This window comes from Lineus longissimus, chromosome 3 (genome assembly GCF_910592395.1).
Source record: "Lineus longissimus chromosome 3, tnLinLong1.2, whole genome shotgun sequence".
NCBI classification, from domain to species: Eukaryota; Metazoa; Nemertea; class Pilidiophora; order Heteronemertea; family Lineidae; genus Lineus; species Lineus longissimus.
Window position 1 is genome coordinate 463,359 of NC_088310.1, and position 18,664 is coordinate 482,022.

At 43.2% G+C, this 18,664-nt stretch overlaps 2 protein-coding genes and 4 non-coding genes across 10 annotated transcripts; 1 reads left to right on the forward strand and 5 right to left on the reverse strand.

The window, feature by feature from the left end:
• The first annotated feature begins 1,744 nt into the window (after positions 1-1,744).
• On the forward strand, positions 1,745-5,574 carry LOC135485154 (calmodulin-alpha-like). The gene is made up of 5 exons (XM_064766928.1): positions 1,745-1,823; positions 2,069-2,105; positions 4,426-4,569; positions 4,767-5,009; positions 5,486-5,574. Exons 1-5 carry the CDS (start codon positions 1,803-1,805, stop codon positions 5,512-5,514), a joined length of 474 nt encoding a protein of 157 aa, XP_064622998.1. The 5' UTR covers positions 1,745-1,802; the 3' UTR covers positions 5,515-5,574.
• Trnaq-cug (transfer RNA glutamine (anticodon CUG)) lies at positions 2,301-2,372 on the reverse strand. Its single transcript has one exon. It is a non-coding gene; the product is annotated as a tRNA-Gln (tRNA).
• Positions 2,448-2,519, reverse strand: Trnaq-cug (transfer RNA glutamine (anticodon CUG)). The gene has a single exon. It is a non-coding gene; the product is annotated as a tRNA-Gln (tRNA).
• On the reverse strand, positions 2,595-2,666 carry Trnaq-cug (transfer RNA glutamine (anticodon CUG)). The gene has a single exon. It is a non-coding gene; the product is annotated as a tRNA-Gln (tRNA).
• Trnaq-cug (transfer RNA glutamine (anticodon CUG)) lies at positions 2,742-2,813 on the reverse strand. The gene has a single exon. It is a non-coding gene; the product is annotated as a tRNA-Gln (tRNA).
• A 23-nt stretch (positions 5,575-5,597) lies between the features above and the next one.
• Positions 5,598-17,337, reverse strand: LOC135485131 (tetratricopeptide repeat protein 13-like). 5 transcript variants are annotated; one of them, XM_064766884.1, is made up of 22 exons: positions 17,046-17,337; positions 16,382-16,515; positions 16,035-16,110; positions 15,011-15,081; positions 14,610-14,675; positions 14,301-14,387; positions 13,535-13,765; positions 13,151-13,233; positions 12,760-12,901; positions 12,432-12,536; positions 12,030-12,099; positions 11,279-11,397; positions 10,945-10,985; positions 10,507-10,678; positions 10,170-10,348; positions 9,734-9,751; positions 8,746-8,911; positions 8,299-8,408; positions 7,792-7,924; positions 7,505-7,663; positions 7,067-7,146; positions 5,598-6,755 (listed from the first exon to the last, which is right to left on the reverse strand). In XM_064766884.1, the coding sequence occupies exons 1-22, from the start codon at positions 17,188-17,190 to the stop codon at positions 6,659-6,661; spliced, it is 2,484 nt and encodes an 827-aa protein (XP_064622954.1). In that variant the 5' UTR covers positions 17,191-17,337; the 3' UTR covers positions 5,598-6,658. The 5 variants fall into 5 exon arrangements, with proteins under 5 accessions (XP_064622954.1, XP_064622955.1, XP_064622957.1 ...); XM_064766885.1 differs by lacking the exon at positions 9,734-9,751; XM_064766887.1 differs by lacking the exon at positions 17,046-17,337 and having other exon boundaries at positions 15,477-16,110; positions 16,382-16,405.
• Between the last annotated feature and the right edge of the window lie 1,327 nt (positions 17,338-18,664).

Below are 18,664 nucleotides of genomic sequence, written 5' to 3' on the forward strand. Positions count from 1 at the left end.
CTTTCCATCTGCGACATCGGAAACTCACGGGGGAACGCTCGTTTCGTTGATGTAACTCCGCAGCCAGCCTTGGGGAAATCAACACTATCCCAAACCGGAATAAGAAATGTATTGTTTTTAAATTGCTATGTGACGTTTCTTCGTAGCTGATGCCACTGCGTGTTTCGTCGTTTTCTCAGCCCGCAGCTGTTCTTGGAGACAGTTGTAATTAGCGACAATAAAGATGGTCGTTACCAGTTGGGGCACAGGGAAGCTAGAATAGGTAGTGAATTATTAAACGCGGCAAGGGTTCCATAAGTCAGTCTGCTGCTTTCAGTTGGAAACAAATTCTTGGGATCGATTCTTGTGTAGAAGCTGTACAGGTCTGGAGTTTCGACGGGTCAGTGCTGTATCCGAGTTTCGGGTTGGTTTTACAACAATCTTCAGAGAGCGAAGACGGACATCTTTTCGCTGTCTCCAATCTCATAGCTGTCGCGATCAAAGCAGTAGATGCTGTAGATGTTCTGGATAGAGACGTGTTGTTACTTTGCTAAGAGCTTTAACTCCTGGATATTTTACACACCTCTTGATTGGTAAATATGGCTGATGACGTGGAGGTGAGTGACAACATTCTTATTCCTTTCCCTTTTAGATATAGGCTTTTTATGTTCAATGAATTACACAAATTGTCAATAAGCACGTTTATTAAACTAGTAGACTGTCTGGTGAACCTTCCAGGATCATGAAACTACAATGCCTTTCACGAAGCGATGGAACATTCTCTTGGGCTTTCCCCCCTCACCGTGACAGGGCTTCCCCTTCATGGAGAACCTCTCATGGAGACCGAGCAAAACTTCTCATAGCTGCCTACAGAGCAACACTCTATCTTTTTCCCAATCGCCTCCGCAGTTTAGTATATAGTGAAAACAGAACGTTGATTCGTTTCGACAGGAGAGGTCCCCACATCCCAAAGCTACACGGCCCACCAATTAGCCGCATCGATCGAGACCGTGTCCTTCCTTGGGGACATCACGCGGCAGGTTTCAGTGGGCTTGGCCTTGAGTAAGGTACTAGAGCATAGAGTTTCTATTTCAATTACAGTTAAAAGCATTTGATGATATGAAACTTTCGATGCTTTCAAATATTGCTGATAATGCTTGGATGTCTTTTGTTAGTGTTATGCTCTCTGTTGCCCAGGAACCAATGGAGAGCGTGGATATTAACTCGTTTGATCTTCAATATAACGGTGTTGAGGTCGTTTAGTACGTGCCTAATTCAAGTCAATGGTCCTATCACAATGCTATGGCAGTATTTTGACAAGGATCAAGTGGCTAAACCTTCAGTGTTTTCATTTTCTACTGTTTATTAAAGCTGTCCTCTCTGGCATTACGGTTAGTAGGATTTGAAACGGTTTCGCCAGTCATGCCAGTGCAGCGCTTATCGAGTTTGTGACCCAGTCATTACCACCACTGAGTCGCAAATTTGCTGCAACAGGACTAAAACATATCTGTTCTAAATGTGAATTTCAATAGTCGAAATTGCTAACTAACAAAAATGATTTTAAAATCAATAATGCCTCAACAATAAAATACCGATCACAGTGGGGTGTGATTCCAAACACGGCATTGTAAACCGTATTATGTAGTTATATTTCAAAATATTATTTCAAATGATTTGAAGCATGAATATTTAGTATGCATTGTTATGAAGTCGCTACATGTATATGAAATTGGTTCGTCAACTAAAAGTGTCTTCGAGGGGGTTGGCTGCCCTCAATAGTAGACGTTTTGTAAACATTTCGGAGTGATTACCGTCGGTGGTAGATGCGTAAGATGAAAACCAAGGTAGGTTGAGATGTGAGATACAGGAATATCAAGGACATTTCAGATCAGGTCATTCTCTCTTTCCAATGGAACTATGCAATTCTGAACTTCTTCATTGGCACTATGCAATTCTGTTTCGAATATCTGACTCAGGTACTGTGAATGTGTCAAATACTCCTACCACTATCGTAGACCAGCCCAGAGGAACCTTGATAAGAACACATCATTAGTGGGTTGAGAGTTGTGATATTTTCATGTCGTTGCAGGCGCTGATTGATCAACTTACTGAAGAACAAGTAATCGGTGAGTGGCTCAATGTTGCTTTGCAGTTTTGCCTCTTCCCCGACAGCCCTGGCTGAGTTTCCTCACCAATTCGGTTCGAATATCGATTCTCAGAAGTATTCTACATGTATTTTGTTGATGAACAATGGGACACCAAGAACATAAAACATTCCACACTGGTTGTCGCTGGAGGAAAGAAGAAGAAAATGTAAAGTTAGGTTCCACCGAGATTTGAACTCGGATCGCAGGATTCAGAGTCCTGAGTGCTAACCATTACACCATGGAACCTTCCTGGATGACCAATGTTCTTCGAGGCGGATATACTGGCTGTCACTGGAGGAAAGAAGAAGAAAAAGTAAAGTTAGGTTCCACCGAGATTTGAACTCGGATCGCAGGATTCAGAGTCCTGAGTGCTAACCATTACACCATGGAACCTTCCTGAATGACCAATGTTCTTCGAGGCGGATATACTGGCTGTCACTGGAGGAAAGAAGAAGAAAAAGTAAAGTTAGGTTCCACCGAGATTTGAACTCGGATCGCAGGATTCAGAGTCCTGAGTGCTAACCATTACACCATGGAACCTTCCTGGATGACCAATGTTCTTCGAGGCAGATATACTGGCTGTCACTGGAGGAAAGAAGAAGAAAATGTAAAGTTAGGTTCCACCGAGATTTGAACTCGGATCGCAGGATTCAGAGTCCTGAGTGCTAACCATTACACCATGGAACCTTCCTGAATGACCAATGTTCTTCAAGGCCGCTATATATATAAGCTTAATCAAAGGTGTTTTAATTGGGAACAATGACAGCTGGCCTTGGTACACACACTCAACTCACTGCTGCTAAAAGGACTGGATGTACACATTACGACTGGCGGCTTTCTTTTGGCTTTATGTTTGCGTAGTTGCCCTTGCTCATTCCTCCCCATCGCACCTTTCACGAGACGGGCAACAGGTTGGCATGGCTGAAAGATCTGGGGATCCTCTCTCCAGGCATTCTGGTTGTGACTTTGTCCTCATGGGAGCTATGGCTGTGCCTATACAGGGTGTCACAAGGACGTTCAGTGCATGCTCATATTCTGGTCGCCTCCCTCTTGGTGTCCCCTGGTCTCACCATGCCTGGCGAATCAGTTTCAAACTCTGTATCAACAAATCAATCAACAAATCGCATGAACGGACCATTTGATCCGTCTTATGACACTGATAATGAATAATTAATGAAACATATGTATGTTTAAACCCTCAGAAGGATATCGACCATGTAAGTGTTTTCATTGTCCGAACTACTAAAATATGAACCACTAATCGGCTGTTCGCTTGACTTTAGGTCTTTATTCGTCTTGTTGTGACTTAGTATTGATGTGTTCCGCTCTGCTCACATTATTATGTCATGTTGTTTGTTTTGAGGCATTGATTAATCAATGGCATCAGTGTTGATACATAACGAGGGACCACAAACTCTAATGTACTCGTCTACATCTGGTGTAACACGTCTGTACTCCTACTTTCTGTGTCCATTTGAAATAGGCCTACCACCCTGGGTGAGCCAAACATGACCACGGGGTGACGGGAACCTATAACAAATCATTTTGACATTTGGTGGTGTCTGATGATAATTTCCACTCTTTCCAAATCATCTGTGGACAAAGTCACAACCAGAATGCCGGTGTGACAGTTTCAAATGTCCCAAGATTGAGCCTGTCATGAGGACGAAATGATTCTAATTGTTCGATGGATTCCAAAACCACAACATGACTCAAGCCCGATTTTGCAGTAGGTGTTTGGAATCCGGACATCGAAGTTCGTCCTCAATGTCCGACCCAAAATCTGAATACTTCGGCGTCCTGTTATCTCAGTCAATTTGTTTTCATTTTCGATAGAAATAACATGTTGCACTTTGCCGTAACGTCGATCTCATACTTACACAAGGGCCTACAACACAGACTGGCAACTCTTGGCGCCTTACATGTATGCTCAATTAAGCCCTACAAACACTCGCGACAAATGTTATCCAAAGACAATGTTTGAGCATTTCATATTTTACAAACGTTAACTTCCTATGCCTATACATGGTGTACCAAAAAGGTTTTAAGTCGTGATATTCCGGCGGCATTTGAGTTGTGACTTTGTCCTCCAAAGACTGATTTTGGACAAATGGAAATTGTACACAGACAACGTGGAATCGCCCATAGGTTATCATAGTTGTTCATCTTTTGTTCTCATAACAGAAGAAAGTAGATAGGTTACAGCTCTCCTTGGCGTATGGTTGAAAGGGGAGCACTTTCACCGTCCACAATGAATCTTTTTCGGCGGGATGAAAATCCTTCAGCGTTTTCCTTACAGAAATCCGTGAGGCGTTTCGCTTGTTCGACAAGGACGGCGATGGGACTGTATCTACACAGGAGTTGGGGACGGTGCTGAAATCACTTGGACAGGCACCAACAGATGATGAGCTAGAGACCATGATTAACGAAGTGGACACTGACGGTAAGTGATAGGGCAGCGAGTTGCCCAGTCATCAATCAGCCCCGCAGTTGATGGATGACTGTTCGGCAACAGCGGCAACCAAAGCGACCGGACATCAACGAAGACGCGTCAGGTAAGATGACCCGTTACGGTTTCGTGCATGGTCAATTACACTATCGGAGCTGTGTGACTTAGGACTCTACATCTCTCGTCTTCAGGCAATGGTATCATCGAGTTCTCAGAGTTCCTCGCCATGATGGCAAAGAAGATGTTAGGGGGAGAGTCCGCGCTTGACATCCGGGAGGCGTTCAAGGTGTTTGATCGGGACGGGCACGGCTACATCACGGTGGCAGAACTCAAACGCGTGATGACCACCCTTGGGGAGAAGATGACGGAGGAGGAGGTGAATGAGATGATATCAGAGGCAGATGTGGATGGGGATGGCAAGGTCGATTATGAAGGTAAGCACCAAATGAAGCAATGGCCGCCTGGGTGTCTGATCCGATCTTTCAGATCGCACAATTTGATGTTCTTCAGCTTAAGACATTAAAAGCTGGACACCACACGAGGACTGCGGTTTCGTGGGAAGTTGCGCCGCCACAGGGCCAAACAAACCACTTGTGCCAACAGACTCAGGTTGCGAAAGTAGGCGTATTCGGGATAGTGCAAGCCATAGCATAACAGTTCTTTATGTGAGCACTACGTTTGTCGCACAGCTCCTGACTGAGTTTACAGTATATCATTTTCAAGCAAAGTCCTGCTGTGTCCCAGAAGTGTCTCAATTGGTCTCCGTGACGTGTTTGAGACGCATGGGGACAGACGTTCGCCTTCACTGCCGCAAAGGTTCTCACTCGGACATAGCCACAACCAACATAACCTGCATGAGATGGTCACAATCAACCAGCCAGCATTAAAAATACCATTCTCTCTTATTCAGAGTTTGCGGAAATGATCAAGTCGAAATAGGACACACCTCATGAGGATGATAAGACAGAATGGACTAGGCCACAGTTGATGAATCCATTCAGAGGACAATTATGCTGGAAATACGACCACCAGCCGACAATGCTGGATACTTTTGAATTCCTACAGCAAGTCCCGAGTCTGAAATGGAAGGTTTGTGGCTTCACAGCAAGTGGATATATCGAAGTGTGATAAAAGGAACTGGATTAGTTGTAGTATCAAAGATGGAAATTGGAGGGGGAGGTCCGCACACTGCAACTAAAGAACTGAAGAGAACATGGTTTTATCTTTAGTTATGACTTTATTTGTCAGTGAATCTTCATCATGTTCATGTCAGATTCAAAAATACTACTTTTATGATACATGCATAGATATTCACTGCTGCTTCGAGTGCCACGATATTGGGAGTATTAAGGTACATCCAAGCTAGTCTTGTCCTTGAGGTCATTAGATGTTCTAACAGGGGAGTGAAGAAGGCCTGGTCCGAGACGATTTCTATTCTTGTGTATAGATCAGAGGTGATAGGCCTTGTCCTGGTTTTCAGTGGCACAAGAAGGACATCCAGGACTCGACTTTCTTGACGGGGAGTCGAAGCAAAGTCTTGACAAAATCATGCAACAAACAAAAGTTTGCACTTTACAATATGACAGGTCATATGGTTTTGAGTTTCAAGTAAAAACAGTCAGCTCGGTTAATCTTTGCACTGCTTTCTTAGGACGCCACGGGTGATGTGCACAGCACTTCATGTGATTGTCACATGGCCCCAAGAAAATACAAGTCTGATCTCGTGTATTTGGTGAGAATATCACTCAGATTCTTGTTTCTTGATTGCTAGTACAACATTATTTTTGAGTTCTTTAAAAATAAAAAATAAACATGTAAAAAACAATGGTTTTGTTATCAGTTTTATCTGTACAAAAGGGAGGACAAGGATGAGAACAATTGGGTTATAACTCAAGATTACTGGTTGACATGCTTTCTTGTATCATGATTGAAATTTTCTGGATTCTGTACCAGAAAGAAACAGGGAGAAAATGCTACTTTTCCTGACCTCTCTCAAGGATTGGACTGAGGTGACGTACAGTTGAGTTCAATCAGAGTCTTTCAAATAATGATTTTATTTGAAAGACTCTGGTTTAATCATGGCTTATTCTAACGGAGCAGCATTTAACACCTCTATAATACTTCTGACAGTAGGGAAGACTTCTTCAACTGATGGCAGCATTGATAAGGACGTACTCAACCTGAAAGGCAAAAATGAACAATGAAAGATAAGACACCAGCAGACAGTTCAAGTATTTTCAACTCGGTAAATCAATTCTAAAAAGACTTTAGCCAACTCTCAATCAATGTTGAAATGAAACCCCAGGCTCCAGGCTCTAGCTAAGGGAGCACTGGGTAAGCAGATCGTTATGTTGTGAAGTGTGGAGTGTATTTCCTTGGGACTCATGTAAATATAAATCAACTTTGCCAAGGTGCAGTCAGAGGCTGAAAGACATACCTGCCAGTCAGAGGCTGAAAGACATACCTGCCAGTCAGAGGCTGAAAGACATACCTTTTTATGTTCATCCACTGTTTGGCAACAAGAATGAAGGCATCTGGAGCACCTGACAGCATCGCTTCAACGTCAACAAGCTGAAACAGAATCCCACATGAATGTGTATGAATATGTACAGATTAAACCATGCCTGGACCCTGCAACATCGATCGCCAGAATGGCTCAAAGACTAAGCTGGATTCGGCTGGGACAAGTGTGCCGATGGCCATGGCACACACTCCAAAGGACACCAATCTGATGGACAGCAGAAGGAACAGAAATGGAGGCCGTCCAAAAGAGACCTGGCGACGTATTGTAGAGAAGGAGGTGATGCTTGTTCTGACCTGGGGAAACATCTACAGACAGACTGCCGACAGATCAGGGTGGCGGGTTGAGGCCTGATGTGATCTCTTGGCACGAAGAGGACTAAGTTAGTAAGTCACAAACTCTGCTCACCTTTCCCTGCGGTATCTTCCCTGTGACCTCCTTCCCAATGGACATGATGAGACCGAGGGCGACGCTGTAAGCAACCACACTCGAACCCTTTGATAATGGCATCAAGTTGTAGAAGTAATAGACCAAGGAGAGCATGATGTTAAGGATGCTGTCAAACTCCTGAAAATTGAATAGAATTGTCAACATTGGTTTACAGTTCACAACCCGTAGATGTATTTCATACAGAGCTGTCAAATGTCTTTGAGCACTAGCAGAAACTATTAGCCAGAATATAGTCTAAAACTCACCACAATCTTTGATATTCCTGTCCTTCTGATTTCGTCATTGAGTTTATTAAAGAGGAAGTCTAACTCGGCGTGGAATGTTGTTGTTCGACCTTTAGTGGCAGCCAGGTTGATCGAGAATAGAATTCGACTCGCACTGCAAAAGAATCAAATACAATACATGTAAATTCAACTCAGAGAGTTTTAGAGGCAGTGTCAAAATCACACTGCACTGCAATGAATGAGCCAGACTTTACCAGGCCTCTGCGGTAACTCAAATACTTCAGGCAAAATCAACATTTCCTCTCTCTTTTATCCCCTAAATTCTACATGTATGGCGAAGGGCTTACCTCAGGAGCTAGTCACTGAGAAGCAGCTAGGCATTTGGAAACAAGCTTTTACCCTGAATAACAAGCTGGGCCTCTGTGATCATTAGTGATATTTCCTACTTGGCTTAGGTTCTTGACAAATGAACTTGACAACCTCCTCAGCTCTGTCTCATCATCACTTTGGTTGGTACTTGCTACTCACTTGTCTCCTGTCAGTGTCAGAATGACGCCTTCAAGTTGATGTGAGTTCTTATCACGATAACTGGGCACTTGTGTTGGCACCATGAAACCTTGAGGGTTGATATGTCTCTTCTGTAACAGTAGGAACAGTCACGTTTACTGTAACATGAGTAGTAACACTTGGAAGTGTTCTATCGGGACATTCCCTGTTGACCACATCCTGACAAGAAGCCCAGATGAAGAACCCCTCAGGGAGGTATTCGCCATCTGGAACCTGTATCGAGGACTAGCGATTGGGACATCAGGATCAAATACGACGGCACCCAATCACTTACTGCCCATCAGCAGATGCAGAGGAAGTGATTACATACTGGTTGCTCTGCTTGAGGACTGCTCACCATAAAAGTTATGTCTGCAAAGCTATGATTACTGGCTTTACTGCAAAACCAGTAAGATCTCGTGAACGCACCTTTGCTATTCTCAGTAGGTCATCACATGTATCTGCCCTGTCTATCTCCTCCCTGAAGCCTGGGTAGCTGACTGCACCATCACTGTTGTAATGCTCCACTGTCGTCTTGACTAGCTTGAAGACTAAGTCATAGTACTGCATCATCTGGATATTCACCACATGTCCCCTGAAATAAGACAAACTCAAATCAACATGATGCATTTAGCACAAGTCTGATGGCATGATGGGTCCCATGTTGAGGTTATTGGGATTTAGTTGTTGTTACAGGCATCTTGACACAAACGGCTCAGCGATCTGGCTCTCAATAAAGTAACACATACAACGGAAGATGGACTTATTTCTGCCTTGTGACGTCAGACTGGGCTCTGACTTATTGAAAAAGGAAAAACTAGGACTAGGACTAAGAAACATCTCTCCTTCAGCCTTGTAATGTTCTGGACATGTGGAGTGACTGAAGGTTCTACATGTATCACATGTACATGAACAGACAAACAACACAGATGTGAATCGCCAAACAGAAAAGAGAATGAGATTTGTTGTGGATCATGTGTGAGTTGGAATAAGATGGTGAATCTTGAATGTAGGACTGGCAGAGACATAAAGACTCCATAGATAAAGACACAAGCCTAGGTGGGCTTACTAGGTGCGTACAGCATAACAGGTGACAGCAGTTGGGTGAATCTCAGTTACAAGTACAGGTCATGCACTCTAGCCTACAATCAAATTCATAGATGATACAGATTTCCAAATGAATCCCTTTGGTTCAAATGCTAGCATCATGTAACATATGTAATGGTGTCTGTGACAATATGAGGGAACGGACCATAAGGAAAGGTTTCTAACAGTGGCTGGAAGAAAGGAGCTCATCTTGAACAGTTTTCCATCCAACACTCATGCCAAACAACAAGCAACAAGCGTCAGGTTAGCATACAACATCCCTATGTTCTGATGTGTGTTGGGGGTGTGTGGGGAGAGGGGGGATCATTACCTTATAAGTAATATCTCACTGCGAGGTTGCAAAGGAAGAAATGAATAAAACTAACAATAGAGACGCCATCATACTGCCTGGATTCAATAATGCACTTTAATCAATTGCTTGATACTGGTCATAGAACACAGTGGACACCATGACAGACATATGGTCAGCTGGCAAGAAGAGAAAGATGGTACGGCCAGTTAACTAGAGGCCATTGAATACTAGCTAACATCATCCTGCAAGGCACTGAAGAACATACCAACGACATTACTGACCAAAGTAGATCTAAATGACAACGAGGACAGTGACAGAAACGACTGGACAGAACCACAAATTGTTGACTTTTCCGATCGTTCTGAAGACAGAACAGTGCACACGATGAGACTAGGTGAATGAAATGGCCTCACAGTCACATGATGATGATGGTGGTCATCATGCATATACTTACTTGATGAAATTGATTTGCGACTGGAATCCATTACTTTTATCTTCTCTCATCTGGTCCATCCAAAACACGGGTTGATCAGGATTAGCTACTCGCCGATACTGCATCGAGATGTTAAACAGGTGCCGCCACGTAAAGGCATTTCCTTTATAATGAAGATTCCTCGGTCCCTTCCAAAGTCCCTGAAACAGCAATATCATAATGTTGTTCAATGGGACTTGTCAGACATGTAAATACTCTCTGGTATCTCTAGATGGTGAAGATTAACAACAGCCACTCCAATCAAGTTTCCTAAAAGTAACTTATTTCAGACAGATGAAATAACGAAACTCTCGCTCACCTCCATAACTTGTGCAATATGAATGGCAGCCAGACCCATTGCTAGATTCAACCGTTGGTTTGGCAAGAATCCATCGCTGTTCACTTGAGTAAGGGCACCAATCTTACTCGCTTTCAGTATTAACTCTTGCACGTCTTGGGGATAATGTTTGAAAGAGGCTGGAGAAACATCTCTGGAGGAATAACGGTATGCATTAAGGAGTATTCTTAACAGATGATTCTCATCTTTGGTCATAGCAAAGTCATCTGTTGACCTAATACCACATTGGTCATCAAATCCAAACTGTCGAGGGGCTGCGGAGAAGAGATGGGCAGACCGAGACCACTCCTGATATTGTGAAGACTACTGTATGCACTATGAGTCTCCATTGAGCCTCAACAGGCTTCTAAGGGCTCTGTCATGCTTTCACCAGAACAAAGGACATGAATGAATGCTTACTTTAGGTTAGGTTGTATGCCATGCTGCTCTCTGTAATCAGTCTGCAAGAAGGTGGGAACATCATATCAATGCAGAGGAGCAAGTATTCTGTGGGTTTGTGTGGGTAGGATAGACAAGCAATGACCACCAGTGAGTTATTCGTTTCTATTCTAGAAGGGCTGATGGTGAACAAGTGTAATCAAGTCTAAACCAATCAGTCCTTGGTTGTGACAACACTGCCATCAAAACACCTCATATTTTCCACTACCAAAACTGGTCTACTGAAGCGACATGATTTGAGGATGATGTGTGTTATCTTAGTACGCATGTTTCTGACCAGTTCCTTGGCACTCACCATGGATTGCAGTGGTTGATACTTGATCCATTTATCTTTAAACTCGGGCACAAAATCTTCATCTGCCCGCAAATCTAGAAATGGAGTGTCTACATGGGCGTGGAGGTATCGGGCATACTCTGTAAGAATAAAACAGGTATCGGGCATACTCTGTAAGAATAAAACAGGTATCGGGCATACTCTGTAAGAATAAAACAGGTATCGGGCATACTCTGTAAGAATAAAACAGGTATCGGGCATACTATGTAAGAATAAAACAGGTATCGGGCATACTCTGTAAGAATAAAACAGGTATCGGGCATACTCTGTAAGAATAAAACAGGTATCGGGCATACTCTGTAAGAATAAAACACAGGTATCGGGCATACTCTGTAAGAATAAAACAGGTATCGGGCATACTCTGTAAGAATAAAACAGGTATCGGGCATACTCTGTAAGAATAAAACAGGTATCGGGCATACTCTGTAAGAATAAAACAGGTATCGGGCATACTCTGTAAGAATAAAACAGGTATCGGGCATACTCTGTAAGAATAAAACAGGTATCGGGCATACTCTGTAAGAATAAAACACAACCCTCTCATGGCTTGGAAGAGGCAGGAAGAGTCAATATATGCAGAGAGTTTCGCAACCCAAGATGGAACACAAACAATCCGAGTTCATTAAGTAACTTTTGCTTGAGAACCATCTCATCGAGTCATAGAGGAGGGTTCAATAGATGAACTGGTTGGCTCAAGATTCTCAACACCTACCTCTGAGATAGTGAGCACGGATGAAGTCAGAGCTGACTCTCATGACAGTCAGAGGGTGACCAATCATCACCTACAAATAGACATGGTGAAATTATCTGATCAACTCTGGCTATCAAGTCTCATCAGGCTAAACTTGGACAGGTCAGACGAGCTTAAGCACATGATCGTGAATGGCAAGAAATCAGTGAATTCTCGACTTGACAAGGCATCACAATTTGTTATGGAAACAACAATCAAAGATACAAACACGAGTATCAATGACACTTTACATCACTTTCTAGTGATTGCAAAAGACATTCAAAGCAAGGCAGCCAATTAAACGTTTTCTGTCAAGTCAACAAAACAAGCTGAGCAGCATCCCATGGCTGAGATCATTTCTTGGGCCAGGGGTTAGTGTTATACCTTAGTGTGAGTCTTGACAGCATCAAAATAGTTGCCCCTTGCCAGGTGGATGACCCCCTTCATGTACATACACCTCTGGTTCTGAGGGTTGACAGACAGGCATTTCTGAAAGGAGACAAGAACAGGTAGTGAGCCTGGTAGGCCAGGTTAAGTTACTCAAAGTCATCGCTAGGCGTCTCTACCATATCATAGTAAGTAAGCACAGCTTGGACCAGTGTCAGTCCAGTCAGCAGAACAAATACAACTGATGACAGGATTGATCACCAGAATAGGACAATCTACCCGATAGAAGACTAACAAATGACCAAAGGAAAAGTACGTAAGTTACCTGAAAGTCCACCAATGCACTGTTCAGGTATCCAGTCTGGTAAAACATTAACCCTCTCAGCTGAAGAGCAGCAATGTGTTGAGGGTTGAGGGTCAAGGAATGATTGAAGTTCTCCATGGCTAACCTAAAGTTACCGATGCCACTGTAAAAATAAAGAAATATTTGAATGCCAAGACACAACTATTGATATTTGAAAAGGCATTTCTTGACAAGTGCAGAGCTAAATTATCCAGGCACATTAATGGTACCTAGTTCATCCAGTGGATGCTCTTGAAACCTGTCAACAGCAAACCTCCTAGCTGTGTCTGCCCTTAGCTCTTTCTCACAATACCTTGAGGTACACGTCACCAAACATGCGAGAATTTATCTCCTATAATTTGTTAGCACCAACCTGTATGAGTGAGCCATACTTGTGAAGGCATCGAGATGATCCGGCTTCATTTTGATAACATCTTTAAAGACTGCTATAGCATTCTGAAAGGAAGAGTCTATAGTTATCATTAATCATGGCATTTTCAAGCAGACTTTGGGCTTCGCCTTTCCTGAGGCCAGCACATGGTTAGCAAACTACTAGAACCCATTCATCAGATATGTGTGCAGCTGAGCAATTAAGTCGAGACCTTTTCACTGTGAACAATATTGAATGTTCATGACAGACAACAAATGCCGTCAACCATGAAAGCAGCATCAGCATATTGGGAAATGAGACCTCACATGATGAAAAGGAAGCCGAAAGGATACTGCCTCCAATAAACAATAGAGTAATATTGCTCACCCTGAGCTTCCCCTTGTAATACAGTGTTATGCCAAGGTAGTAGAGAATACTGAGCTTGTGGGAGTCATTCATGTCCAACGCTTCTCTGAAGTTCATTTCAGCAGAGGTCAGATCCTCGCTCGATAACGCCATCACACCACGTAAGAAATATAATTTTGCTGTTGGTCGTGTTTTTAAAGCTTGGGAGATGTCTTCGAGAGCTTCTTTAGTTAGGCCGGCCAAAGCCAAAACCTGCAATGGAGAAAACGAAAACTTTATATTCAGGACACATCGGCTCATTTTGTCTCCAAGTAGATGAGTGATCCCGTATCTGTTCCACATTCACATCAGTGACAAAGTAGGGCCAGAACTCTTACAGAGCAACAACTACTCTCCTGAGGCCCCCTTAGCAAAAGTGGCTTTCTGTGAAATAAAACTATGAGGCCACAAGGCCACATAACCCTAGCTTCAATGAGTCTTCACTGGCGACCTGTGGGTCTCCATGTTGTTGGCCACATAACCCTAGCTTCAATGAGTCTTCACTGGCGACCTGTGGGTCTCCATGTTGTTGGCCACATAACCCTAGCTTCAATGAGTCTTCACTGGCGACCTGTGGGTCTCCATGTTGTTGGCCACATAACCCTAGCTTCAATGAGTCTTCACTGGCGACCTGTGGGTCTCCATGTTGTTGGCCACATAACCCTAGCTTCAATGAGTCTTCACTGGCGACCTGTGGGTCTCCATGTTGTTATTCCACTGTGTTGAAATGCAATACTTGGCTTCTTACCTCAGCTCTTCTCTCATAACTCTCGGGAATACTTCGATCAAGATCAATAGCTTTCGTGAAATCATTATAGGCAGCATTGAAATTCGCCTGAAAGACAAGAGACAAAACGAAGTGGTCAATTTTTCCATTGAAAACATCAAAGCCGAGCATGTCAAAACAACTTAGATGGACATGGCACTCTCAACTACTGGCACTATCAGGATGGCTGCCCTCTCTGTTGAAGCTGAAGTTTATTCAAAATATCACCTGACGCCATGAGCCACACAGTAACCAGTCCTGGCCAAATGGACATCAGTAAATCACACTCACCTGGAGTGACTTTCTTGCATACGCAGAACCACGTCCATGATAGGCAGGTATCATATCAGGATGATCCTTAAACGGAAAATTGGATACTTCAAGGTAAAGTGACAAGGAATTAAAAAATGAGTCTGTCTGAAGTCAAGTCATTTTACAAGATTGACCAAAAAATAAAAGCTCCTAATAAATTTGGTGAAACAAGTTAGCCAGTGACAAACATCCTGATCCAGTTTACAAGCAGCTGACAGCAGCCAAAGTACATACCAATCTCACATGATTGTGCATCCATCCTTCACCGCCGAGAACTCTCCTCTGATATTCACCACCGATAAGTCGGCCAAAGTAATTACTGTTTCAAACTTAGTTGAGATAGCAATTACTTACCTCGATTTGAGATAGCAATTACTTACCTCGATTAGTTTAGTAAAGTGAGTTATGCCTTCATCAAGATTATCAGTGTTTATCAGTACTAAACCATAAGCTGAAAAGGAAGATATTTTACTTTACACCAATAATGGCACCAAATGGTTCTCAAATAACATTGTCTGCTGCATGTTGAAAATTACAGTGAAATTTTGCCATTTCACTGAAGAGATGCTAATTGATACCGCCACACAAAAAGGGATAAGGTGGCTAAAGGGGGCTAAAGGTGGCTAAAGGGGGCTAAAGGGTTTCTATATTCTCTAACCACATTTCTTACAACAGAAGACTTTATATATTCGATATTAAAGACAGGTTTCTGTAAAGCTTACCTATCCTCTTATCTATCTTAATGTTGCCTGTGCCGAGTGGCACCAGTTTCTGTAAAGCTTACCTATCCTCTTATCTATCTTAATGTTCCCAGTGCCGAGTGGCACCAGTTTCTGTAAAGCTTACCTATCCTCTTATCTATCTTAATGTTCCCTGTGCCGAGTGGCACCAGTTTCTGTAAAGCTTACCTATCCTCTTATCTATCTTAATGTTCCCAGTGCCGAGTGGCACCAGTTTCTGTAAAGCTTACCTATCCTCTTATCTATCTTAATGTTCCCAGTGCCGAGTGGCACCAGTTTCTGTAAAGCTTACCTATCCTCTTATCTATCTTAATGTTCCCTGTGCCGAGTGGCACCAGTTTCTGTAAAGCTTACCTATCCTCTTATCTATCTTAATGTTCCCTGTGCCGAGTGGCACCAGTTTCTGTAAAGCTTACCTATCCTCTTATCTATCTTAATGTTGCCTGTGCCGAGTGGCACCAGTTTCTGTAAAGCTTACCTATCCTCTTATCTATCTTAATGTTCCCAGTGCCGAGTGGCACCAGTTTCTGTAAAGCTTACCTATCCTCTTATCTATCTTAATGTTCCCTGTGCCAAGTGGCACCAGTTTCTGTAAAGCTTACCTATCCTCTTATCTATCTTAATGTTCCCTGTGCCGAGTGGCACCAGTTTCTGTAAAGCTTACCTATCCTCTTATCTATCTTAATGTTCCCTGTGCCGAGTGGCACCAGTTTCTGTTCAGCAATGGTGTCAGCATAGGACTGAAAACAAACACAGGCTTCAGACCAAAATCATAGATAGAGAAACTCCTTTCAGCAAAATTAGGTGATATTAATGACTGAACGACAGACAGTAGATAGAAGTGCATGCCTCAAGCTTAGAGGCAAAGGGTTAAAGGCTATGGTTTTATGAATGCCCATTGTCATTGAATGAGACTGGGAGAAAAAGTGTCACACCCTTTCCAACGTGACCTAGAACTAGAAGGTGCTGCTATGTCAATCAAGTTGATCATTTCCTTCACAGCCAACTCACCTGAATCAACTCCCTGCTTAGTTTTGGTTTATCAGTAGAACACGACCCTCCTTTACTGTGATCTTTCAAGCTATGAATTAGGGAGCTGCTGAGAGTTGAACATATGTTGATAGGAACATCATCTCGATTTTTTTCTGAAATTAAAATGGAAAGATAACAAAGTAGGCTGGGCCTAGATCAGGCACAACACAGACATGGCAGTCAAGATGTACTGAGTTCAAAAGTCTAGAAGATTAAAAACCAAACTATTTGAACAGTGTTTTTGTTCAGCCCAGCTGAGCAATTTTTCTAATTGGATTTTGCGCTATATAAATGCTATTTGTATGTATGTATGTATGTATGCCTGTGGAATACGATCACGCCATAGGCCTACATTCATTGCATACAGCATGCAGTCAAAGTGGATGCACTGTCAACATGCCGAGTGCTCTGGTGTTCCTGGTTTTTCACTTGGCTCAAGGTTACCCATCTTTGTGAAAAACGTGTGACCGGACACCGGAAGCTAACACACCCACATATAGTTCATGAGGAGTGAAATGGTTCAAATGCCGTCAAGTACCAGTCTCCCTGCCTCGGCCCTCAAGTGAATCGAATGGAGGAGTTTGGTGAGTCTATATTTTTACAGGTTGTCTATTGACCTGTTCCAATCTCATAAGAAACTTACCACACTCAGAGTGAAGTTCAGCGATGATAACAGCGAGTGCATGCAGAGGATGTGAAGCCCCAGGTGCCGAGGAAGATCCCAATCCCAGCTGAGAGAGAATCCCTTGTTTATCATTGCAATGGAGGCATTCTCCCTGTAGTGGCATCAATTGTTTCACTTTAAATATCTGCTCTCGACCATCTTGAGTAGTTATGTGAACATTTGTCACATCACACTGTTGACAAACTGTCGACGAGAGTGTGAAAACAATCTGCAAAAAGACAAATCCACGAAAAATCGATCCTGTGTCCACCATTTTCGACGTAGGAATGATTTTCTCGCCTCCTTCGTGTAGATCTCAACGCACCTGCTGGTTGAAAGCACAAATATTAGGAATATCACATCAAAAGAATCATTTTCTTTATGAAGACAATGTCACTTTTCAAATCTAGATACATGAGAAATTTCTTTGATATATCTAAAATGACCTCTTGTCTGATATACTTCTAAATATCATACCATAGAAGAGGTATCAATACAAGAATATATCAAAATGTCCACAATGTAAACCATGGGAAATTTAAAACCTTTTTGAAATTATGCCTGACCCGAACGTCTATATGAATCTGGATCTCTTTTCTCTAGGACCATCACTCTTGTTCCCGGCGTGGTGTCTCACTGCTTGTTAGAATTTGGGTCATACTTTCCCTGAATAGCTTCTCTTCATTGGGTTGCTGCTCTAAAGGGTTCTGCAACTCTTTTAGTCTTTACATTGGGCTAGGAAATTCTTCCAGGTCCAACTCTGGTCCCCGAAGTTGCTGTTAGGCTGTAGGGGGATTTCTGCTCAGGCATCATGCATCATGCATCATGCTGGAGCATTTTTAACCCCCCCCCCCTCTCTCTCAATAAGTCCTGGCTGAGCCCTGTGATTTAACCCAATTCAACATGATTCTTTTCTACTGTGGGAAGGACATCTTGTATCAGATCGGAGGTTTTGGGCCACATGGTGTCTTCCATCGGAGGTAGGGTGCAGGTGTCTCAGATCGGAGGTTTTGGATCACATGGTGTCTTCCATCGGAGGTAGGGTGCCTCAGATCGAAGGCTTTGGATCACATGGTGCCTCCCATCGGAGGTAGGGTGCATGGTGCCTCAGATCGAAGGTTTTGGATCACATGGTGCCTCCCATCGGAGGTAGGGTGTCTCAGGTCCTTGTGACTTCCTCATCTCTCTCATCATGTCGTCAACACGGTGGAGCAGCCAGGACTGATTCGGCCTGGCTGTGACTAATTCCTCATCTCTCTCACCATGTTGACAACTTGGCAGAGCAGCCAAGACTGATTTGGCCTGGCTGTGACTGTCTCATCTCTCTCACCATAATTATTGTCAACACGGTGGAGCAGCCAGAACTGATTCGGCCTGGCTGTGACTGTCTCATCTCTCTCACCATAATTTTTGTCAACACGGTGGAGCAGCCAGAACTGATTCGGCCTGGCTGTGACTGTCTCATCTCTCTCGCCATATTAACAACTAGACAGTGCGGCGAAGATTGATGTGGCCTGGCTGTGACTGTCTCATCACTCGCATCATGTTGTCAGTACGGTGGAGCAGCCAGGATTGATTCGGCCTGGCTGTGACTTCCT

Excerpts from the sequence above, each read along its gene's own strand:
- LOC135485154 (XM_064766928.1), top strand. The coding sequence starts at position 1,803 with ATGCGTAAGATGAAAACCAAG. Across the intron at positions 1,824-2,068 it reads TGCGTAAGATGAAAACCAAG|GCGCTGATTGATCAACTTAC; the intron begins GTAGGTTGAGAT and ends ATGTCGTTGCAG. Across the intron at positions 4,570-4,766 it reads TAACGAAGTGGACACTGACG|GCAATGGTATCATCGAGTTC; the intron begins GTAAGTGATAGG and ends TCTCGTCTTCAG.
- LOC135485131 (XM_064766884.1), bottom strand. The coding sequence starts at position 17,190 with ATGCCACTACAGGGAGAATGCCTCCATTGCAATGATAAACAAGGGATT. Across the intron at positions 12,902-13,150 it reads AGTATGGCTCACTCATACAG|TGGCATCGGTAACTTTAGGT; the intron begins GTTGGTGCTAAC and ends TTATTTTTACAG. Across the intron at positions 8,409-8,745 it reads ACCTACTGAGAATAGCAAAG|AAGAGACATATCAACCCTCA; the intron begins GTGCGTTCACGA and ends CTACTGTTACAG.